The sequence below is a fragment of the Xenopus tropicalis genome, chromosome 4 (genome assembly GCF_000004195.4).
Source record: "Xenopus tropicalis strain Nigerian chromosome 4, UCB_Xtro_10.0, whole genome shotgun sequence".
In the NCBI taxonomy this organism is placed as follows: domain Eukaryota; kingdom Metazoa; phylum Chordata; class Amphibia; order Anura; family Pipidae; genus Xenopus; species Xenopus tropicalis.
Window position 1 is genome coordinate 150782344 of NC_030680.2, and position 22819 is coordinate 150805162.

The 22819-nt window shown below is 50.0% G+C and overlaps 1 protein-coding gene across 1 annotated transcript; it reads right to left on the reverse strand.

Annotated features, from left to right (window-relative positions):
• Positions 1–1031: 1031 nt before the first annotated feature.
• On the reverse strand, positions 1032–22571 carry tmem40 (transmembrane protein 40). The gene is made up of 13 exons (XM_031901266.1): positions 22318–22571; positions 10066–10122; positions 8682–8821; positions 8210–8360; positions 7489–7593; positions 6757–6846; positions 5890–5943; positions 4062–4124; positions 3819–3869; positions 3360–3431; positions 3031–3105; positions 2736–2798; positions 1032–1389 (listed from the first exon to the last, which is right to left on the reverse strand). Exons 2-13 carry the CDS (start codon positions 10112–10114, stop codon positions 1370–1372), a joined length of 933 nt encoding a protein of 310 aa, XP_031757126.1. The 5' UTR covers positions 10115–10122; positions 22318–22571; the 3' UTR covers positions 1032–1369.
• Positions 22572–22819: the final 248 nt, after the last annotated feature.

A 22819-nucleotide genomic window follows, 5' to 3' on the forward strand; every position in this document is an offset into this window, starting at 1 on the left:
TAATTATATCTTAGTTGGGATCAAGTACAGGTACTGTTTTATTATTACAGAGAAAAGGGAATCATTTAACCATGAAATAAACCCAATAGGGCTGTTCTGCCCCAATAAGGGGTAATTATATCTTAGTTGGGATCAAGTACAGGTACTGTTTTATTATTACAGAGAAAAGGGAATCATTTAACCATTAAATAAACCCAATAGGGCTGTTCTGCCCCAATAAGGGGTAATTATATCTTAGTTGGGATCAAGTACAGGTACTGTTTTATTATTACAGAGAAAAGGGAATCATTTAACCATTAAATAAACCCAATAGGGCTGTTCTGCCCCAATAAGGGGTAATTATATCTTAGTTGGGATCAAGTACAGGTACTGTTTTATTATTACAGAGAAAAGGGAATCATTTAACCATTAAATAAACCCAATAGGGCTGTTCTGCCCCCAATAAGGGGTAATTATATCTTAGTTGGGATCAAGTACAGGTACTGTTTTATTATTACAGAGAAAAGGGAATCATTTAACCATGAAATAAACCCAATAGGACTGTTCTGCCCCAATAAGGGGTAATTATATCTTAGTTGGGATCAAGTACAGGTACTGTTTTATTATTACAGAGAAAACAGATTACAATGCAGGATTCTGCTGGAGAAGCTTCATTAACTGATGGGTTTGTAACAAACAGGTTCCCCCATGTCAGTGTTGCTTTAATATTTTATCAGCCCCCCACCCAGAAGCAGCAGCAGCTCTAGGGGGAACAATGGATTGCAGCACAGTGAAGCTGGGGGATATTAAATCAGAGGAAAAATGTAATTCAGACCCTAATTTTGGCACTTGGCTCATTCCACTTCCCACCCTACTGCGGTGGAACAGCCCATAGATATATATATATATATAAAAACACTTGTCTTTACAGTGAGCCAGAATGGTTTTCAGGGAGACCCAGACTGGTCCCAGATTCCCCGAGTGTAACTTTATGGGGCCGGTATAGTAGTAATGAGTCCAATGTGGGGTTCCTTCGGGGCAGACAAAGCGCATTACTGATGGGAGGCTTTTATTGCACGGCCAGAGATCAATACATTACATTTATTTCTTTTCATACATTAACCATTTGATTCCTCTTCAAGTAAAGGTTTCAGCAGGAGGTGCAGCCGGAAGTTACACGTGTCCCACAAAGCCATTCTGAATATATCCAAGTGCATGCTGGGACGGATACTGGGCGTCGGTGTAGAATGTACCATGTTGTGCGGCTCCAACCCCAAAACAGCTTCTGCCCCCCCAGTAACACAGGAATGTGCAATTGGTTTAATTATCCGGTGAAAAATACTTCAGTTCATGATCAGAGAATAAGGGAAGGATTTCCTCAGCTTGGGATCTACTGCTCCTTCTGTAAACCTGAAAAACACAAAATATCATTATTATCCTGTCCATATACTCCCTGCTTACTGTGTAAGGGAAACACTATGGCACCTCCTACCCATATGTATAAATACAAATATACAGAGAAGGAATGTTCTGGGCACACAATAAGCTGTACCCCCATACTGTACTGTCTAAGGGAAACACTATGGCACCCCCTACCCATATGTATAAATACAAATATACAGAGAAGGAATGTTCTGGGCACACAATAAGCTGTACCCCCATACTGTACTGTCTAAGGGAAACACTATGGCACCCCCTACCCATATGTATAAATACAAATATACAGAGAGGGAATGTTCTGGGCACACAATAAGCTGTACCCCCATACTGTACTGTCTAAGGGAAACACTATGGCACCCCCTACCCATATGTATAAATACAAATATACAGAGAGGGAATGTTCTGGGCACACAATAAGCTGTACCCCCATACTGTACTGTCTAAGGGAAACACTATGGCACCCCCTACCCATATGTATAAATACAAATATACAGAGAAGGAATGTTCTGGGCACACAATAAGCTGTACCCCCATACTGTACTGTCTAAGGGAAACACTATGGCACCCCCTACCCATATGTATAAATACAAATAAACAGAGAAGGAATGTTCTGGGCACACAATAAGCTGTACCCCCATACTGTACTGTCTAAGGGAAACACTATGGCACCTCCTACCCATATGTATAAATACAAATATACAGAGAAGGAATGTTCTGGGCACACAATAAGCTGTACCCCCATACTGTACTGTCTAAGGGAAACACTATGGCACCCCCTACCCATATGTATAAATACAAATATACAGAGAAGGAATGTTCTGGGCACACAATAAGCTGTACCCCCATACTGTACTGTCTAAGGGAAACACTATGGCACCCCCTACCCATATGTATAAATACAAATATACAGAGAGGGAATGTTCTGGGCACACAATAAGCTGTACCCCCATACTGTACTGTCTAAGGGAAACACTATGGCACCCCCTACCCATATGTATAAATACAAATATACAGAGAGGGAATGTTCTGGGCACACAATAAGCTGTACCCCCATACTGTACTGTCTAAGGGAAACACTATGGCACCCCCTACCCATATGTATAAATACAAATATACAGAGAGGGAATGTTCTGGGCACACAATAAGCTGTACCCCCATACTGTACTGTCTAAGGGAAACACTATGGCACCCCCTACCCATATATATAAATACAAATATACAGAGAGGGAATGTTCTGGGCACACAATAATCCCACCCTATGAAGTTTCAGTCAGATGAAAACCAGTGAAATGATGCTGAAAGGGAACAAGACTTACTGGCCAGAGGCGATTTCCTGAGAAGAGGTAGAAAAGCTTCGATAACTGTCCTTATTCGGTAAACTAGAGGAAACAGTATATAATAATAATAATAAATTAGTGCTGATAATGGGGAAAAATGTGCAATTTGACTAAACCTGTCCCCTTGTTATGTCAGGCCACGCCCCCAATCCTCTAGGCCACACCCCTAGCAGACGCTTGTAAGAATAATCATATCCCTTAATGCAGGACTTTAATGCTGCTCAGGGAACAGATCCCAACAGTGGATCATGTACATTATAAATCAGTGACTTACCTAAACCAAAATAGATCCCAATGGTTTCTAGGGAAGCAAAAGCGAGTAACCCGATCCCAGCCGAAACGGTCCAATCTGCAGAGAGGGAAATAAAAACAGGACAAATGAGGTCACCTGACCCACCTGGGTGTGCCCCCAATCCGCCCCTCAGCCCCGCCTATTTTGCATGATGCCCCACCCCTTCTCAGCTTCACATACACACTCTTTTCCAAACATTAACCAATACAATACCTACAATACCTTCCCCAGCCTGTGACTGTGACTCCCCCTGCAGTTCCCAGCATGCCTTGGGATGCAGATCTTCTAACCAATGGATCTCATTCTTTTACCTGAGTAATTGTATGAAGAGATCAGCGAGGCGCCAACCGCAAAGCAAATGATAATAAAGTGAAAAAACTCATCTGTAAAGCAGAAAAGAAAAACAAATCATACAAGCATTATAGATTTATTGTACATTTTGTACCCCCTACTGTAAATGATAAGGATATTAGCAGTCACTGAGGGGTTCTGTGCCCCCCATATAAAGGCACAAGGCTGCAGGCTGAGTTATACAGGGAACTCTGAGTATCACTCATGTATTATAAGGGATAATGTACCCCCTACTGTAAATGATAAGGATATTAGCAGTCACTGAGGGGTTCTGTGCCCCCCATATAAAGGCACAAGGCTGCAGGCTGAGTTATACAGGGAACTCTGAGTATCACTCATGTATTATAAGGGATAATGTACCCCCTACTGTAAATGATAAGGATATTAGCAGTCACTGAGGGGTTCTGTCACTTTCTTACCATCCTTTCTGATGCCCCAGTACTTCCTGTTCCTGTGCCGAGGTCCATCAACTGTTGGTTTCCAAAATGACGAAGAAAGACAAAAAGGGAGAACATTATACTTTACATATATTTGTATAAAATGCATTATAAATATAAATTATTGGAAACCTTTTATTGTTTGTGTATTGAATATTATATTTAAATATCACCAATATCTGAAAGGGGTATGAGGTCTGTTACACTGGGGAGCATGGGGGTTACCTGTATCGGCCACATGATGCTTCTCCATTTCCTTCTTCTTCTTGTCTTTCTCTCTGCTTCTCTCTGGGGACAGAACATTCCATGTTACTCACAGTACAGGTGTGGGATCCCTTATCCGGAAACCTTATCCAGAAAGCTCCAAATTATGGAAAGCCCATCTCCCATAGACTCCATTTTAACCAAGTAATTTTGAATTTTAAAACTGATTTCCCTTTTCTCTGTAATAATAAAACAGTACCTGTACTTGATCCCAACTAAGATATAATTACCCCTTATTGGGGCAGAACAGCCCTATTGGGTTTATTTAATGGTTAAATGATTCCCTTTTCTCTGTAATAATAAAACAGTACCTGTACTTGATCCCAACTAAGATATAATTACCCCTTATTGGGGGCAAAACAGCCCTATTGGGTTTATTTAATGGTTAAATGATTCCCTTTTCTCTGTAATAATAAAACAGTACCTGTACTTGATCCCAACTAAGATATAATTACCCCTTATTGGGGCAGAACAGCCCTATTGGGTTTATTTCATGGTTAAATGATTCCCTTTTCTCTGTAATAATAAAACAGTACCTGTACTTGATCCCAACTAAGATATAATTACCCCTTATTGGGGCAGAACAGCCCTATTGGGTTTATTTCATGGTTAAATGATTCCCTTTTCTCTGTAATAATAAAACAGTTGCTGTACTTGATCCCAACTAAGATATAATTACCCCTTATTGGGGGCAGAACAGCCCTGTTGGGTTTATTTAATGTTTTATTGATTTTTTAGTAGACTTAAGCATTCTGGACAATGGGTCCTATACCTGTATCAGCCCCAATTCTGCCCCCAGGGGCATTTCTTAGGTGCGGATTTTGAGTTTACCTAGGAAGACTATACACCCTTTTTTTCTCAGGAGAACCTGAGCTTTCTAAATCTGCCTGAGTACCTCCACTTCTGGAAATTTACAGCTCTAAATACCAAAAAAAAATTGCAATTTCTCATCATATAGGGATTTATGCCAGAAAAATGTATTTTTTTTGCACAAAAATTCAACTGATTCTGAAAGTCTCATTTCTCTTGAATGTGCCAATACCCCATATGTATTTATGATTTCGGACTTCTATAGATCAAAACCTAACTATAGATCAAAACTAAGATTCAAAAGCCAAAAATCCTGGAACAGTAGGTTTACCCCCGGAAACCATGCATTTTATTAAAGTACACTTTCTGCTGAATCCAAAATGGGTAACTGTGTCTTTCTACTTAGCAGTTTCCATTAAAATTAAGCCCCTTATCTCCCACGTAGCATTAGGTACCAAGAAAAAATATCCTAAATATGAAAGCCAGGGGTCCATTGAACAGTTTGATGCCCCCTGTGCATAGGATTACTGATGTATCTGGCATTTAGAGACCCCAAAATGAAGTTAGTATATACATATATCATGGCATATATTTCTACTACCAAAAAATAAACTGTCTGATTTATTTGTGGTAAAAGTGGCAAATAAATAAGTCAACCCCAAAAAAACATATTTTAAGAAAATACACATTCTGCTGAATCCAAAATGGGTAAATATGTCTTTATACAGGAAAGCTAAGCTGAATGTAGCAGTTTTTAGGTAATTTCTGAAAGTTTGCAATTTAACCCATTATATGCCCCACATTTTCTAATGTACCAGCATAAAGCATTCTAAAGATGAAGGCACAGAGTCGGCATTTGTATCAATGCTGAACTACACATCCCAAGATCCTCTGCCACTCATATTCTGCTGCTAATCTGTAATAATCATGGAAAGATGGAATCCTACAAATTATCTATAAGAAATATCATTCTCATCACCTGTTACAGGGTGGATCTCCTTCTTTTCTTCCTTTATAATGTCATCTGTAGATTCTAAACACAGGATCAAAAAAATAAATATCAGTAAAAACCTGTATCTATGTATATTGTAATAAGGAGTGAGCAAAGGAATATAGGGGGGAGATAGGGTTGCCACCTTTTCGTGGATTTAATTCTGGAGGGGGACGGGATCTGATGTTAGTGGGTGGGGACATGATATCACATGGGTGGCTGGTGATGTCATGGGGTGGGGCTATGATGTGGTGATCGGCAATTGACAATTTTGGGGAGTCCTGTCTGGTCCTGTCCTATATTTCTATCTTTTATTTTTTTAAAAATATGCCCCCAGCCTCCGCCATAGAAAATCTGGCGAAGGAGCAGGGGTGAGGGGGGCCCTGAGCTTTGCGCAAGTGATGTCACAAATAGTCAGAACAGGGCGGGTATATAAATTCGGAGGCATGCCGGGTCAGGGTCGGGCCCCAATATATGTGTTTTGTTACTGGCACTCCACAAGGGGCCCTATTTAATTAGGGAACTTGCCAAATGTCTAAAGGTTGTGCCCAGAAGGCGGAGTTTATTTTTCTGATTTGTATTTTGTATCCAACTGGAAGTATGTATGTTATATATAATGTTGATCTCCTTATGTTAAAACACAAATATATATATTATAAATAAAGATGTAAAGTACACATTCTGCTGAATCCAAAATGGGTACCCACGTCTTCCTCCATAAAAATGGATGAAAATTCTACACAATCCCGGGTCAAATATCACAATGGATCAAACATTTATAGATCAAATTAGAGGTCAAATAGAATTTATCAGCATTTGCACCATTGGAATTATATGTAGAACCAAGAGACAAACCTGGATCTTCCTGTGATTTGCCCTGTGGTGATTCTTTATTCGGTGCCATGGGCTTCACGGTGGCAACAGCAGAACCGGGTCTTACTCCGCCTGGTAACAAATGACACAGGTGTCAGATACACTATCTCTGGCCACAGACAGACAGATTTTCAGTAGATCCAATAGACGTTAGACAGGCTGCCAAAGTTACCTAATGCCATCTTCTATGGATCTGATGGGATCACAGGGCATAACCCTAGATGAACTGGTAGTAACCTAATAGTAATAATAGTAATGGTATTTTCTAACCTGCACTCATTCTAACTTGCCCCATATCTACCCAGGCCCAACCCAAGGTTAAGAAGGTACCTAAATGCCAACACAGTTGATGTCAGAGGGGGGCGGGATCTGATAACGCCATTTCAAAAAGCCACCAGACTAGGGTTGCCACTTGTTTGGTTTTGACCCAGACAACCTGGTTTTCAGTTGGGCTGTCCGGATCAAAACAGCCCAATTTGGAAAACTGGGCAGGACTCTGCAAGATTGAAACTGCAATTGGCCAATAGCTGACCACCACATCATAGCCCTACCCACCCCGCGTGTCAATGCCCCACCCATTGTTGTCTCACCCCACCTCCCTGCTGAGAGTTTCTGTGCCTACACCAGGCCTATCACTGGAAAATAGCTCACTGGCTCCCCCTAGGGACCATCAGACTTGCTGCATGGCGGATGGTGTGTCACTGCTTCACTTACCTTGGGGAGCGCTGAGTCTGGATCTCTGGGCCAATTCCATGACTTTTTTGCGCAGTACGAGCAGGAAGTTGTCACGTACGGTTGATATAATTCCCAACTTCTCATCTGCGTGGAAAAGAGTCCGTTCAAATTAAATAAAAAGCAGTTTCCTGTTGATACAGCTGCATTGCACTGGATACTGACACATGGGTGTAAAATTGGTAATATAAAATACAGTCGACACATTTAGCTTAGGGAGAGCAAAGCAGAGCAAACCTCCACTCTTCCACTCTCCGTTCTTGTCCATACTCAGATGGGGCAGCTATCCCTATCCTATGGGGTTGAGATTTTTTTTAAGCCATTTTCTGTTGTGATTATACTGGTATGTCTGAGGTTAATATGCTCATCCATTTTCACACAGGCACAATGTTGTAAACGGGGCCCATTTATTGTTCCTACAATGAAACGTCCCACCTCCCAGAATTCCATTGTCATTGTGGGCACCAAACAAATAGTATACACCACAACAATTGTGCCAACTGTGCTTTGATTCCCTTGATGTTGGTCAGTTGGGTGTGTAGTTGGGACCCACTAGGGGAACCCTATGACTATGGGCAGGCCCATTGCACCATACAAGTTGTAAGGAGTGAGTATGGGGGCAAAGTAGTGTTAATGTGGGGCAATCTTGTGTTTGTGAATGAGCCCTAATATCTCACACCAGTCTGACCTGCCCAGAACGTACCGTTATCAGTGGAGCTCGGCATTTCCCCATAGCGCTCCTCGTTGTGCAGATTCAGGAAAAGATAAAGGATAAATATTGCGCTTGGTCCCTTTTCTTCAATGGATTTCAGGACGGCGTCGCGCTGCTGAGAGGGCGGAGCCAGCTGCAGTAACTGGAATATAAATATGAATGTGCATTGAATAGAATGGTATGAGCCCCAGTGGGTATCAATGTAATGCCCAGGGTGAGACGCCTTATAAATCAAGGGGAGCCCCTACCCCCTTCCATTTCTGTTTAGCCCCCCCCCCCCGGTATTTCCCCTGCATTCAGACTCCAGGGGGCGTAAGTGCTTTGCTACTGGATGGTAATTAGTGAATTTTTCCGCCAGGCATGGATTTGCACCGAAATTCTGCGTTACGCTATTGGCAGTTTGTTCCACTAAACTTCTGCAAAATTGTGGTGCAAAAAATTTGCCAATAGCCAATAAACTTACAGTCTGAGCCTCCTCTTGCGTCAGGATGGACAGCGCCGGCGCTTTACACAGGTTAATGAACAGGTCCCAAGATGGCGCCCCCAGTCCCTCATCCGACTTCAGCTTCTCTAGATCCTGGCTGAAGGCTTTCCTAAAAATCTCTGTTGGGGGAACAAAAACACATGGGATCAGTTTGGTCCTGAGCAAAAAAAAAAAAAAGTTTAGGGTCCCCTCCACATCTTATTACCCATGATCCCCCATTGTCAGGCAGAAGGGAAGGTGCAGTTTTGGAGCTAGCTGTATGGGGGGGTCCATCTCAGTATGAAATGTATTATCGGGGGATACCCTCTGTGGGTTCTACTCAACTTATTGTAGGGGATCAGATAACCATATCCCCTGTTTTTCTGTCTGTGACATCATCCTGCCCAGTAACAAGCTGGAGAGCCATTCTATTGGCTGGGAGCCCCAGTGCCAGGGGCGTAACTACAGAGAAAGCAGACCCTGCGGTTGCAGTGGGCCCCAGGAGTGTAGGGGGCCCAATAAGGCCCTTATAATAGAGCAATTTCAATATATTCTGATAGAATAGGTCAGCTTTAGGGGCCCCAAACTGAATTTGCTCTGGGGCTCAGTAACATCTAATTACCCCACTGCCCAGTGCTGGAACTGAACAAGGGCATTAGAGTGTGGCACCTTGAGAGTCTGTGCCAGAGGTTGATAGAACAGACGGATCCCCATTGGTTAATGCAATTTTTAATCTTGGTTACTGCAACTGAGTGTGTTTTGTTTTCCTAGTGGAATTCCCTGAGCTGTACTCCTCAGTGGCCACTAGGTGGAGGCATTGCGCTGTCAATCCCAGTTCCTCAGTCTCTCTCATAGTAAAGAGGGGTCAAGTCTACTGGATCCCAACCACAGAACTGTGCCAGTTACGTCAATGTGATCCTATTCTACAGGTAAGGAAAGGGTTACATGATATAAATGGGAATTAGAATAGGGGAATCTCATAACAATACACATTTTCTTTGCAAAAAAGTTACAAATAATTAACAAACCAATGGGATAACCAGGAATGTTCCTGCCATGGCGAGAATCTTACTCGCCAAGAGCAATGGTGGCCCAAGTGGCCCCGTTTCATTGAAAGTATTTGCCATCCCGTGGCTCCCTGCGAGTCGCTAGACTACAAATCCCAGCATCCCTAGAGAAGTGATCCCAATGAAATCTATGGGCCTGAACTAAATAGCATGCAGGCTAGAAGGTGTTCCCATGGGAGCAGCAAGAACGCGCTGCAAGGGTTGCTGGGAAATGCAACAATAATAACCGGCCTCCCCCATGAGGCACAATGGAATGACCCGTGTTCACACAATCTGCAAGTCTTTTTTCAACCTCATCTGCTGCGTCGCTGCGTTACCTTGCTGATCTGGGGAGAGATTGGGGATCTGGAAGTGACCCGCCTCCATTGTGGCCCCTGTAACAGAAAATAAGAGTTTTTATTCCTTCTCTTCTAACCAATGGGACTGTGGGGGTTCAGTGGGGCAGGAATGGGGTTCAGGTGAGTCCCTTCTGCTTCATACTCTCTGTGTAATGTATAGAAAACCTCCAGCGCAATTCAATTTATTACTTTTCTTTCTATTTAGCCCCTTTCCCCCCATTCATTCTGGATCTGTCAATTAAACCACTGCATGGTTGCTAGGGTACGAGTCACCTTAGCAACAACCTAACAGTTGGTTTTATTTTTGACTAGGGTTTCTCTTCTGCTTCTAAAGGAAATAGGAAATGCAATTTGGTTGCTAGGGTCCGCGATGCTTGGCAACTAAGAAATGGATTTTTATTATTACTATTTGGCATAATTTTAAAAGCCACTTCCATCCTCCCAGTCTGTCATTAAACCAACCGCCTGGTTGCTAGGCTAAGTGGGACCCTGGCAACCAGATAATGGAGGTGAAAAGCAAAATGTTAAATAATTTAAAAAACACCAAAAGAAATCGAATAAACAGTTCTGGTCCACAAATCATTTGGGGTGTTGCCCCCCACTTACAGTAACGCTGAAAATGACTAGCGAGTGAATAAGCCCCCAAAGATAATTTTAACACTAGTTCTTGTTGGGGGGGCGGGGTTAGTTAATCAGCTGACTGCCCCTGGACTCATGTGACCCGATATGACAGTTGAATATGACTGCCCCAAAACTGTAATTAATTGGCAGATTCCTTACAGTCAGGAAAGAGTTAATGAATGTGAGCTCATTCTATAAATCTGCCCCCCCCCCATGCTGCAGACCCTTCAGCCCTCCTGGATTTAACCCCTGGTGGGACAAGAGGAAGCCGATGGGTGTGATGAGGAAGATGAAGTGACAGCAGCCACGGGCACGGGCCCCATTGCCACACTGGGCACGTTGTGCAATAAATGGCACCGGAGGGGGCAATTAACTGAGGCATCATCTGCTGAAACATCGTTACAGTGGAACCTGAAATACAGTGCGGTCACATGGCTCCTTCGTTAGTCACCCTATGGCTAATTACCCAGTCGTTATACAGTCACAGGGGACATAACGTGGCCAATCAAGGCAATGGGGGCGGCACTTAGCCCAGGAATAACGTGGCCTGGGGACTCAATGTGGCCAATTAAGGCAATGGGGGTGGCACTTAGCCTGGGTATAAGGTGGCCTGGGGACCCAATGTGGCCAATCAAGGCAATGGGGGCGGCACTTAGCCCAGGAATAACGTGGCCTGGGGATTCAATATGGCCAATTAAGGCAATGGGGGCGGCACTTAGCCTGGGTATAAGGTGGCCTGGGGACTCAATGTGGCCAATCACGGCAATGGGGGCGGCACTTAGCCCAGGAATAACGTGGCCTGGGGACCCAACATGGCCAATCAAGGGAATGGGGGCGGCACTTAGCCTGGGTATAAGGTCTATGGCTTCTATGAGGGGTTTCGTGCTTAAGTGGCTCCAGTCTTCCTCTCACTGTTTCCCATAGAGACGTATGGGAGGTTATGGGCCTATAGCGACCTGCTGGCAGGATCCCCCCCCCCCCGCACGCATACGGCTAATGGATCAGCGGCTTCTACTGGCCAACTCTCATTTGCTTATATTTTATTTATTCCATTCAACATACAGTCCCAAAGCCTTTCATTCCCTCGGGGCCTGATGTGACTCCTGCCATGTTATTACCACTGAATGCTGGGACTTGTAGTCCAGAACACACAGGGGGCTTGTGGGTAACAACCCTGCATAAGGCTATTAGATAGTTACAGTAGGGGCCGTCAGAGTAGCAAATGGCCCCACAAATATCAACACAATGCATGCTGGGAATTCTCAGCGGATTTGCGGTTGGTCTGCTGCTGCATCATCAACCCCCCCCTTGTTATACCCAGGGGAATGCTGGGAGATGTTCACTAACACTGAGCCAAGTGTGGCCTAGCTGGATAAACGGACTCCCCCTCCTGAAATGTTACTGGAATGTTCTGAGATGTAATAAGGGCCTGAAATATAAATGGTGCTAAATCTGACCCATTAATTAGGGCAAATCCAGAAAAGTGCAACGAAAAGTATAGTGGGTTCCAATAACACGCCGGGCCCCCCTGCAAGAAAATCTTTAGAGGGTCCCAGCACCTTACAGCCCCCCAGCCCAATAAATAGTGACTGTCTGTGGCCCCTTACAGCCCCCCTGGCATTCCCAGTACCCAGAGGCACAAACAGCCCCCCCAGCCCAATAAATAGTGACTGTCTGTGGCACCTTACAGCCCCCCTGGCATTCCCAGTACCCAGAGGCACAAACAGCCCCCCCCCCAGCCCAATAAATAGTGACTGTCTGTGGCACCTTACAGCCCCCCCTGGCATTCCCAGTACCCAGAGGCACAAACAGCCCCCCCCCAGCCCAATAAATAGTGACTGTCTGTGGCACCTTACAGCCCCCCTGGCATTCCCAGTACCCAGAGGCACAAACAGCCCCCCCCCCCAGCCCAATAAATAGTGACTGTCTGTGGCACCTTACAGCCCCCCTGGCATTCCCAGTACCCAGAGGCACAAACAGCCCCCCCCCAGCCCAATAAATAGTGACTGTCTGTGGCACCTTACAGCCCCCCCTGGCATTCCCAGTACCCAGAGGCACAAACAGCCCCCCCCAGCCCAATAAATAGTGACTGTCTGTGGCACCTTACAGCCCCCCTGGCATTCCCAGTACCCAGAGGCACAAACAGCCCCCCCAGCCCAATAAATAGTGACTGTCTGTGGCACCTTACAGCCCCCCTGGCATTCCCAGTACCCAGAGGCACAAACAGCCCCCCCAGCCCAATAAATAGTGACTGTCTGTGGCACCTTACAGCCCCCCCGGCATTCCCAGTATCCAGAGGCACAAACAGCCCCCCCAGCCCAATAAATAGTGACTGTCTGTGGCACCTTACAGCCCCCCTGGCATTCCCACTACCCAGAGGCACAAACAGCCCCCCCCCAGCCCAATAAATAGTGACTGTCTGTGGCACCTTACAGCCCCCCTGGCATTCCCAGTACCCAGAGGCACAAACAGCCCCCCCAGCCCAATAAATAGTGACTGTCTGTGGCCCCTTACAGCCCCCCTGGCATTCCCAGTATCCAGAGGCACAAACAGCCCCCCCAGCCCAATAAATAGTGACTGTCTGTGGCACCTTACAGCCCCCCTGGCATTCCCAGTACCCAGAGGCACAAACAGCCCCCCCCAGCCCAATAAATAGTGACTGTCTGTGGCACCTTACAGCCCCCCTGGCATTCCCAGTACCCCAGAGGCACAAACAGCCCCCCCCCCAGCCCAATAAATAGTGACTGTCTGTGGCACCTTACAGCCCCCTGGCATTCCCAGTACCCAGAGGCACAAACAGCCCCCCCAGCCCAATAAATAGTGACTGTCTGTGGCACCTTACAGCCCCCCTGGCATTCCCAGTACCCAGAGGCACAAACAGCCCCCCCCCCAGCCCAATAAATAGTGACTGTCTGTGGCACCTTACAGCCCCCCCGGCATTCCCAGTACCCAGAGGCACAAACAGCCCCCCCCCCCAGCCTAATAAATAGTGACTGTCTGTGGCACCTTACAGCCCCCCTGGCATTCCCAGTACCCAGAGGCACAAACAGCCCCCCCCCAGCCCAATAAATAGTGACTGTCTGTGGCACCTTACAGCCCCCCTGGCATTCCCAGTACCCAGAGGCACAAACAGCCCCCCCAGCCCAATAAATAGTGACTGTCTGTGGCACCTTACAGCCCCCCGGCATTCCCAGTACCCAGAGGCACAAACAGCCCCCCCCAGCCCAATAAATAGTGACTGTCTGTGGCACCTTACAGTCCCCCTGGCATTCCCAGTACCCAGAGGCACAAACAGCCCCCCCCAGCCCAATAAATAGTGACTGTCTGTGGCACCTTACAGTCCCCCCGGCATTCCCAGTACCCAGAGGCACAAACAGCCCCCCCCCCAGCCCAATAAATAGTGACTGTCTGTGGCACCTTACAGTCCCCCCGGCATTCCCAGTACCCAGAGGCACAAACAGCCCCCCCAGCCCAATAAATAGTGACTGTCTGTGGCACCTTACAGCCCCCCTGGCATTCCCAGTACCCAGAGGCACAAACAGCCCCCCCAGCCCAATAAATAGTGACTGTCTGTGGCACCTTACAGCCCCCCTGGCATTCCCAGTACCCAGAGGCACAAACAGCCCCCCCAGCCCAATAAATAGTGACTGTCTGTGGCACCTTACAGCCCCCCTGGCATTCCCAGTACCCAGAGGCACAAACAGCCCCCCCAGCCCAATAAATAGTGACTGTCTGTGGCACCTTACAGCCCCCCTGGCATTCCCAGTATCCAGAGGCACAAACAGCCCCCCCAGCCCAATAAATAGTGACTGTCTGTGGCACCTTACAGCCCCCCTGGCATTCCCAGTACCCAGAGGCACAAACAGCCCCCCCCCCAGCCCAATAAATAGTGACTGTCTGTGGAACCTTACAGCCCCCCCTGGCATTCCCAGTACCCAGAGGCACAAACAGCCCCCCCCAGCCCAATAAATAGTGACTGTCTGTGGCACCTTACAGCCCCCCTGGCATTCCCAGTACCCAGAGGCACAAACAGCCCCCCCAGCCCAATAAATAGTGACTGTCTGTGGCACCTTACAGCCCCCCCGGCATTCCCAGTACCCAGAGGCACAAACAGCCCCCCCAGCCCAATAAATAGTGACTGTCTGTGGCACCTTACAGCCCCCCTGGCATTCCCAGTACCCAGAGGCACAAACAGCCCCCCCAGCCCAATAAATAGTGACTGTCTGTGGCACCTTACAGCCCCCCTGGCATTCCCAGTACCCAGAGGCACAAACAGCCCCCCCCAGCCCAATAAATAGTGACTGTCTGTGGCACCTTACAGCCCCCCTGGCATTCCCAGTACCCAGAGGCACAAACAGCCCCCCCAGCCCAATAAATAGTGACTGTCTGTGGCACCTTACAGCCCCCCTGGCATTCCCAGTACCCAGAGGCACAAACAGCCCCCCTCCAGCCCAATAAATAGTGACTGTCTGTGGCACCTTACAGCCCCCCCGGCATTCCCAGTACCAGAGGCACAAACAGCCCCCCTCCAGCCCAATAAATAGTGACTGTCTGTGGCACCTTACAGCCCCCTGGCATTCCAAGTACCCAGAGGCACAAACAGCCCCCCCAGCCCAATAAATAGTGACTGTCTGTGGCACCTTACAGCCCCCCTGGCATTCCCAGTATCCAGAGGCACAAACAGCCCCCCCAGCCCAATAAATAGTGACTGTCTGTGGCACCTTACAGCCCCCCTGGCATTCCCAGTATCCAGAGGCACAAACAGCCCCCCCAGCCCAATAAATAGTGACTGTCTGTGGCACCTTACAGCCCCCCTGGCATTCCCACTACCCAGAGGCACAAACAGCCCCCCCAGCCCAATAAATAGTGACTGTCTGTGGCACCTTACAGCCCCCCTGGCATTCCCAGTACCCAGAGGCACAAACAGCCCCCCCAGCCCAATAAATAGTGACTGTCTGTGGCACCTTACAGCCCCCCTGGCATTCCCAGTACCCAGAGGCACAAACAGCCCCCCCCCCAGCCCAATAAATAGTGACTGTCTGTGGCACCTTACAGCCCCCCCTGGCATTCCCAGTACCCAGAGGCACAAACAGCCCCCCCCCCAGCCCAATAAATAGTGACTGTCTGTGGCACCTTACAGCCCCCCCTGGCATTCCCAGTACCCAGAGGCACAAACAGCCCCCCCCCCAGCCCAATAAATAGTGACTGTCTGTGGCACCTTACAGCCCCCCTGGCATTCCCAGTACCCAGAGGCACAAACAGCCCCCCCAGCCCAATAAATAGTGACTGTCTGTGGCACCTTACAGCCCCCCCGGCATTCCCAGTACCCAGAGGCACAAACAGCCCCCCCAGCCCAATAAATAGTGACTGTCTGTGGCACCTTACAGCCCCCCTGGCATTCCCAGTACCCAGAGGCACAAACAGCCCCCCCAGCCCAATAAATAGTGACTGTCTGTGGCACCTTACAGCCCCCCTGGCATTCCCAGTACCCAGAGGCACAAACAGCCCCCCCAGCCCAATAAATAGTGACTGTCTGTGGCACCTTACAGCCCCCCTGGCATTCCCAGTACCCAGAGGCACAAACAGCCCCCCCAGCCCAATAAATAGTGACTGTCTGTGGCACCTTACAGCCCCCCTGGCATTCCCAGTACCCAGAGGCACAAACAGCCCCCCCAGCCCAATAAATAGTGACTGTCTGTGGCCCCTTACAGCCCCCCTGGCATTCCCAGTACCCAGAGGCACAAACACCCCCCCAGCCCAATAAATAGTGACTGTCTGTGGCACCTTACAGCCCCCCTGGCATTCCCAGTACCCAGAGGCACAAACAGCCCCCCCCAGCCCAATAAATAGTGACTGTCTGTGGCACCTTACAGCCCCCCTGGCATTCCCAGTACCCAGAGGCACAAACAGCCCCCCCCCAGCCCAATAAATAGTGACTGTCTGTGGCACCTTACAGCCCCCTGGCATTCCCAGTACCCAGAGGCACAAACAGCCCCCCCAGCCCAATAAATAGTGACTGTCTGTGGCACCTTACAGCCCCCCTGGCATTCCCAGTACCCAGAGGCACAAACAGCCCCCCCAGCCCAATAAATAGTGACTGTCTGTGGCACCTTACAGCCCCCCTGGCATTCCCAGTACCCAGAGGCACAAACAGCCCCCCCCCCCAGCCCAATAAATAGTGACTGTCTGTGGCACCTTACAGCCCCCCCTGGCATTCCCAGTACCCAGAGGCACAAACAGCCCCCCCCCCCAGCCCAATAAATAGTGACTGTCTGTGGCACCTTACAGCCCCCCTGGCATTCCCAGTACCCAGAGGCACAAACAGCCCCCCCCCCCAGCCCAATAAATAGTGACTGTCTGTGGCACCTTACAGCCCCCCTGGCATTCCCAGTACCCAGAGGCACAAACAGCCCCCCCAGCCCAATAAATAGTGACTGTCTGTGGCACCTTACAGCCCCCCCGGCATTCCCAGTACCCAGAGGCACAAACAGCCCCCCCAGCCCAATAAATAGTGACTGTCTGTGGCACCTTACAGCCCCCCTGGCATTCCCAGTACCCAGAGGCACAAACAGCCCCCCCAGCCCAATAAATAGTGACTGTCTGTGGCACCTTACAGCCCCCCTGGCATTCCCAGTACCCAGAGGCACAAACAGCCCCCCCAGCCCAATAAATAGTGACTGTCTGTGGCACCTTACAGCCCCCCTGGCATTCCCAGTACCCAGAGGCACAAACAGCCCCCCCAGCCCAATAAATAGTGACTGTCTGTGGCACCTTACAGCCCCCCTGGCATTCCCAGTACCCAGAGGCACAAACAGCCCCCCCAGCCCAATAAATAGTGACTGTCTGTGGCCCCTTACAGCCCCCCTGGCATTCCAGTACCCAGAGGCACAAACACCCCCCCAGCCCAATAAATAGTGACTGTCTGTGGCACCTTACAGCCCCCCTGGCATTCCCAGTACCCAGAGGCACAAACAGCCCCCCCCAGCCCAATAAATAGTGACTGTCTGTGGCACCTTACAGCCCCCCTGGCATTCCCAGTACCCAGAGGCACAAACAGCCCCCCCCCCAGCCCAATAAATAGTGACTGTCTGTGGCACCTTACAGCCCCCTGGCATTCCCAGTACCCAGAGGCACAAACAGCCCCCCCAGCCCAATAAATAGTGACTGTCTGTGGCACCTTACAGCCCCCCTGGCATTCCCAGTACCCAGAGGCACAAACAGCCCCCCCCCCCAGCCCAATAAATAGTGACTGTCCTGTGGCACCTTACAGCCCCCCCGGCATTCCCAGTACCCAGAGGCACAAACAGCCCCCCCCCCCAGCCTAATAAATAGTGACTGTCTGTGGCACCTTACAGCCCCCCTGGCATTCCCAGTACCCAGAGGCACAAACAGCCCCCCCAGCCCAATAAATAGTGACTGTCTGTGGCACCTTACAGTCCCCCTGGCATTCCCAGTACCCAGAGGCACAAACAGCCCCCCCCAGCCCAATAAATAGTGACTGTCTGTGGCACCTTACAGTCCCCCCGGCATTCCCAGTACCCAGAGGCACAAACAGCCCCCCCCCCAGCCCAATAAATAGTGACTGTCTGTGGCACCTTACAGTCCCCCCGGCATTCCCAGTACCCAGAGGCACAAACAGCCCCCCCAGCCCAATAAATAGTGACTGTCTGTGGCACCTTACAGCCCCCCTGGCATTCCCAGTACCCAGAGGCACAAACAGCCCCCCCAGCCCAATAAATAGTGACTGTCTGTGGCACCTTACAGCCCCCCTGGCATTCCCAGTACCCAGAGGCACAAACAGCCCCCCCAGCCCAATAAATAGTGACTGTCTGTGGCACCTTACAGCCCCCCTGGCATTCCCAGTACCCAGAGGCACAAACAGCCCCCCCAGCCCAATAAATAGTGACTGTCTGTGGCACCTTACAGCCCCCCTGGCATTCCCAGTACCCAGAGGCACAAACAGCCCCCCAGCCCAATAAATAGTGACTGTCTGTGGCACCTTACAGCCCCCCCTGGCATTCCCAGTACCCAGAGGCACAAACAGCCCCCCCAGCCCAATAAATAGTGACTGTCTGTGGCACCTTACAGCCCCCCCTGGCATTCCCAGTACCCAGAGGCACAAACAGCCCCCCCCAGCCCAATAAATAGTGACTGTCTGTGGCACCTTACAGCCCCCCTGGCATTCCCAGTATCCAGAGGCACAAACAGCCCCCCCAGCCCAATAAATAGTGACTGTCTGTGGCACCTTACAGCCCCCCTGGCATTCCCAGTACCCAGAGGCACAAACAGCCCCCCCCCCCAGCCCAATAAATAGTGACTGTCTGTGGCACCTTACAGCCCCCCTGGCATTCCCAGTACCCAGAGGCACAAACAGCCCCCCCAGCCCAATAAATAGTGACTGTCTGTGGCACCTTACAGCCCCCCTGGCATTCCCAGTACCCAGAGGCACAAACAGCCCCCCCCAGCCCAATAAATAGTGACTGTCTGTGGCACCTTACAGCCCCCCTGGCATTCCCAGTACCCAGAGGCACAAACAGCCCCCCCCAGCCCAATAAATAGTGACTGTCTGTGGCACCTTACAGCCCCCCTGGCATTCCCAGTACCCAGAGGCACAAACAGCCCCCCCCAGCCCAATAAATAGTGACTGTCTGTGGCACCTTACAGCCCCCCTGGCATTCCCAGTACCCAGAGGCACAAACAGCCCCCCCAGCCCAATAAATAGTGACTGTCTGTGGCACCTTACAGCCCCCCTGGCATTCCAAGTACCCAGAGGCACAAACAGCCCCCCCAGCCCAATAAATAGTGACTGTCTGTGGCACCTTACAGCCCCCCTGGCATTCCCAGTATCCAGAGGCACAAACAGCCCCCCCAGCCCAATAAATAGTGACTGTCTGTGGCACCTTACAGCCCCCCTGGCATTCCCAGTATCCAGAGGCACAAACAGCCCCCCCAGCCCAATAAATAGTGACTGTCTGTGGCACCTTACAGCCCCCCTGGCATTCCCACTACCCAGAGGCACAAACAGCCCCCCCAGCCCAATAAATAGTGACTGTCTGTGGCACCTTACAGCCCCCCTGGCATTCCCAGTACCCAGAGGCACAAACAGCCCCCCCAGCCCAATAAATAGTGACTGTCTGTGGCACCTTACAGCCCCCCGGCATTCCCAGTACCCAGAGGCACAAACAGCCCCCCCCCCCAGCCCAATAAATAGTGACTGTCTGTGGCACCTTACAGCCCCCCCTGGCATTCCCAGTACCCAGAGGCACAAACAGCCCCCCCCCCCAGCCCAATAAATAGTGACTGTCTGTGGCACCTTACAGCCCCCCTGGCATTCCCAGTACCCAGAGGCACAAACAGCCCCCCCCCCAGCCCAATAAATAGTGACTGTCTGTGGCACCTTACAGCCCCCCCTGGCATTCCCAGTACCCAGAGGCACAAACAGCCCCCCCCCCCAGCCCAATAAATAGTGACTGTCTGTGGCACCTTACAGCCCCCCCTGGCATTCCCAGTACCCAGAGGCACAAACAGCCCCCCCCCCCAGCCCAATAAATAGTGACTGTCTGTGGCACCTTACAGCCCCCCTGGCATTCCCAGTACCCAGAGGCACAAACAGCCCCCCCAGCCCAATAAATAGTGACTGTCTGTGGCACCTTACAGCCCCCCCGGCATTCCCAGTACCCAGAGGCACAAACAGCCCCCCCAGCCCAATAAATAGTGACTGTCTGTGGCACCTTACAGCCCCCCTGGCATTCCCAGTACCCAGAGGCACAAACAGCCCCCCCAGCCCAATAAATAGTGACTGTCTGTGGCACCTTACAGCCCCCCTGGCATTCCCAGTACCCAGAGGCACAAACAGCCCCCCCAGCCCAATAAATAGTGACTGTCTGTGGCACCTTACAGCCCCCCTGGCATTCCCAGTACCCAGAGGCACAAACAGCCCCCCCAGCCCAATAAATAGTGACTGTCTGTGGCACCTTACAGCCCCCCCGGCATTCCCAGTACCCAGAGGCACAAACAGCCCCCCCAGCCCAATAAATAGTGACTGTCTGTGGCACCTTACAGCCCCCCTGGCATTCCCAGTACCCAGAGGCACAAACAGCCCCCCCAGCCCAATAAATAGTGACTGTCTGTGGCACCTTACAGCCCCCCTGGCATTCCCAGTACCCAGAGGCACAAACAGCCCCCCCAGCCCAATAAATAGTGACTGTCTGTGGCACCTTACAGCCCCCCTGGCATTCCAAGTACCCAGAGGCACAAACAGCCCCCCCAGCCCAATAAATAGTGACTGTCTGTGGCACCTTACAGCCCCCCTGGCATTCCAGTACCCAGAGGCACAAACAGCCCCCCCAGCCCAATAAATAGTGACTGTCTGTGGCACCTTACAGCCCCCCTGGCATTCCCAGTACCCAGAGGCACAAACAGCCCCCCCAGCCCAATAAATAGTGACTGTCTGTGGCACCTTACAGCCCCCCCGGCATTCCCAGTATCCAGAGGCACAAACAGCCCCCCCAGCCCAATAAATAGTGACTGTCTGTGGCACCTTACAGCCCCCCTGGCATTCCCAGTACCCAGAGGCACAAACAGCCCCCCCCAGCCCAATAAATAGTGACTGTCTGTGGCACCTTACAGCCCCCCCTGGCATTCCCAGTACCCAGAGGCACAAACAGCCCCCCCCCCCAGCCCAATAAATAGTGACTGTCTGTGGCACCTTACAGCCCCCCCTGGCATTCCCAGTACCCAGAGGCACAAACAGCCCCCCCAGCCCAATAAATAGTGACTGTCTGTGGCACCTTACAGCCCCCCTGGCATTCCCAGTACCCAGAGGCACAAACAGCCCCCCCAGCCCAATAAATAGTGACTGTCTGTGGCACCTTACAGCCCCCCTGGCATTCCCAGTACCCAGAGGCACAAACAGCCCCCCCCAGCCCAATAAATTCCCACAGATTGCCAGAATAGAATGGAATAAATAAGGGCTGAGTGCCTTGGAAGGGTTAATATGGGAAGGGGCGGGGCATTTTCCTGGCACACAGGGGCCCCTGATCTCTAGGAAATGACAGTAGAATCCCGAGTAGAGATGAGCAGAATGTTTTTACCTGGATTTGCAGAGAAATTTCGCTATTGGCAGTTTTTGCGAAAGGGGCGAAAAAATTTGCCACGAAAAAAATTGAAAAAAAAAGTCACGTCAAAAAAAGTTGTGGTTGCGTAAAAGAAAAAGTTGCATCAAAAAAGTTGCACAATGGTCGCATTTGCCAAATTTTTCCAAAGTTTTGCAAATTTTTTCAGCAAAGGGAAACGGGACAGATTTGCCCCTGAGCTGCACTTGCCCCGGGGATTCCCCCTCAGGCTAATGGGGGGGGCAGTTTGGAATGTTTCGCTCTATTTCCAGCCCATAATTGCCCCCATGCCATTTCCCTAATGGATCTCACTGCCCCCCAGTCCCACAGCGCTAGGGAATCCCAGTACAGACCCCCAGTCAGTGAGTGTCAGTTCTACTAGGGGCCCCGGGGCCGAGAGCCCAATACACAGGCAGGTACCGGCCCAAATGGATTCCAACCAGTCCCACAGCTTTAACCCAGGGACCTACCTCTCCTGCCTTCTGTAGCCACTTACCTGCTGTCAGCTCCCAGGCCCAGACGTGTCCTGCTCCCCTGAGTGATTCCCCGAGACTGCTGAGAGACTGCTCTGAGACTGCTCTGAGACTGCTGAGAGACTGCTCTGAGACTGCTGAGAGACTGCTCCCAGGCAGGAGACAGTCAGTCGTTGGCTCGGTGCTTCCCGGCTTGGGGCTCAGTCACTCAGTATGTGGGGCCTGACACTCAGCGGGTTCTGCCTGTTGTGTCACCTACGTATATAGCTACGCACATAGCAGGGCAGGCTGACACAAGACTCACAGGGCTGTCAGTGACTATGGGCCACGTGGGGAGAGCAGTTATGTCATTACTCCCTGCCCAGTGACAAGCTCCTCTGCTGTCTAATTACTAAATATTCTCTCTTTCCTCATTATTCCTGCTTTCTGCCCCAGAATCTATCTATCTGTCTGTCTGTCTGTCTATCTGCCTGTCTATCTATCTATTTATCTATCTATCTATCTATCTATTTATCTATCTATCTA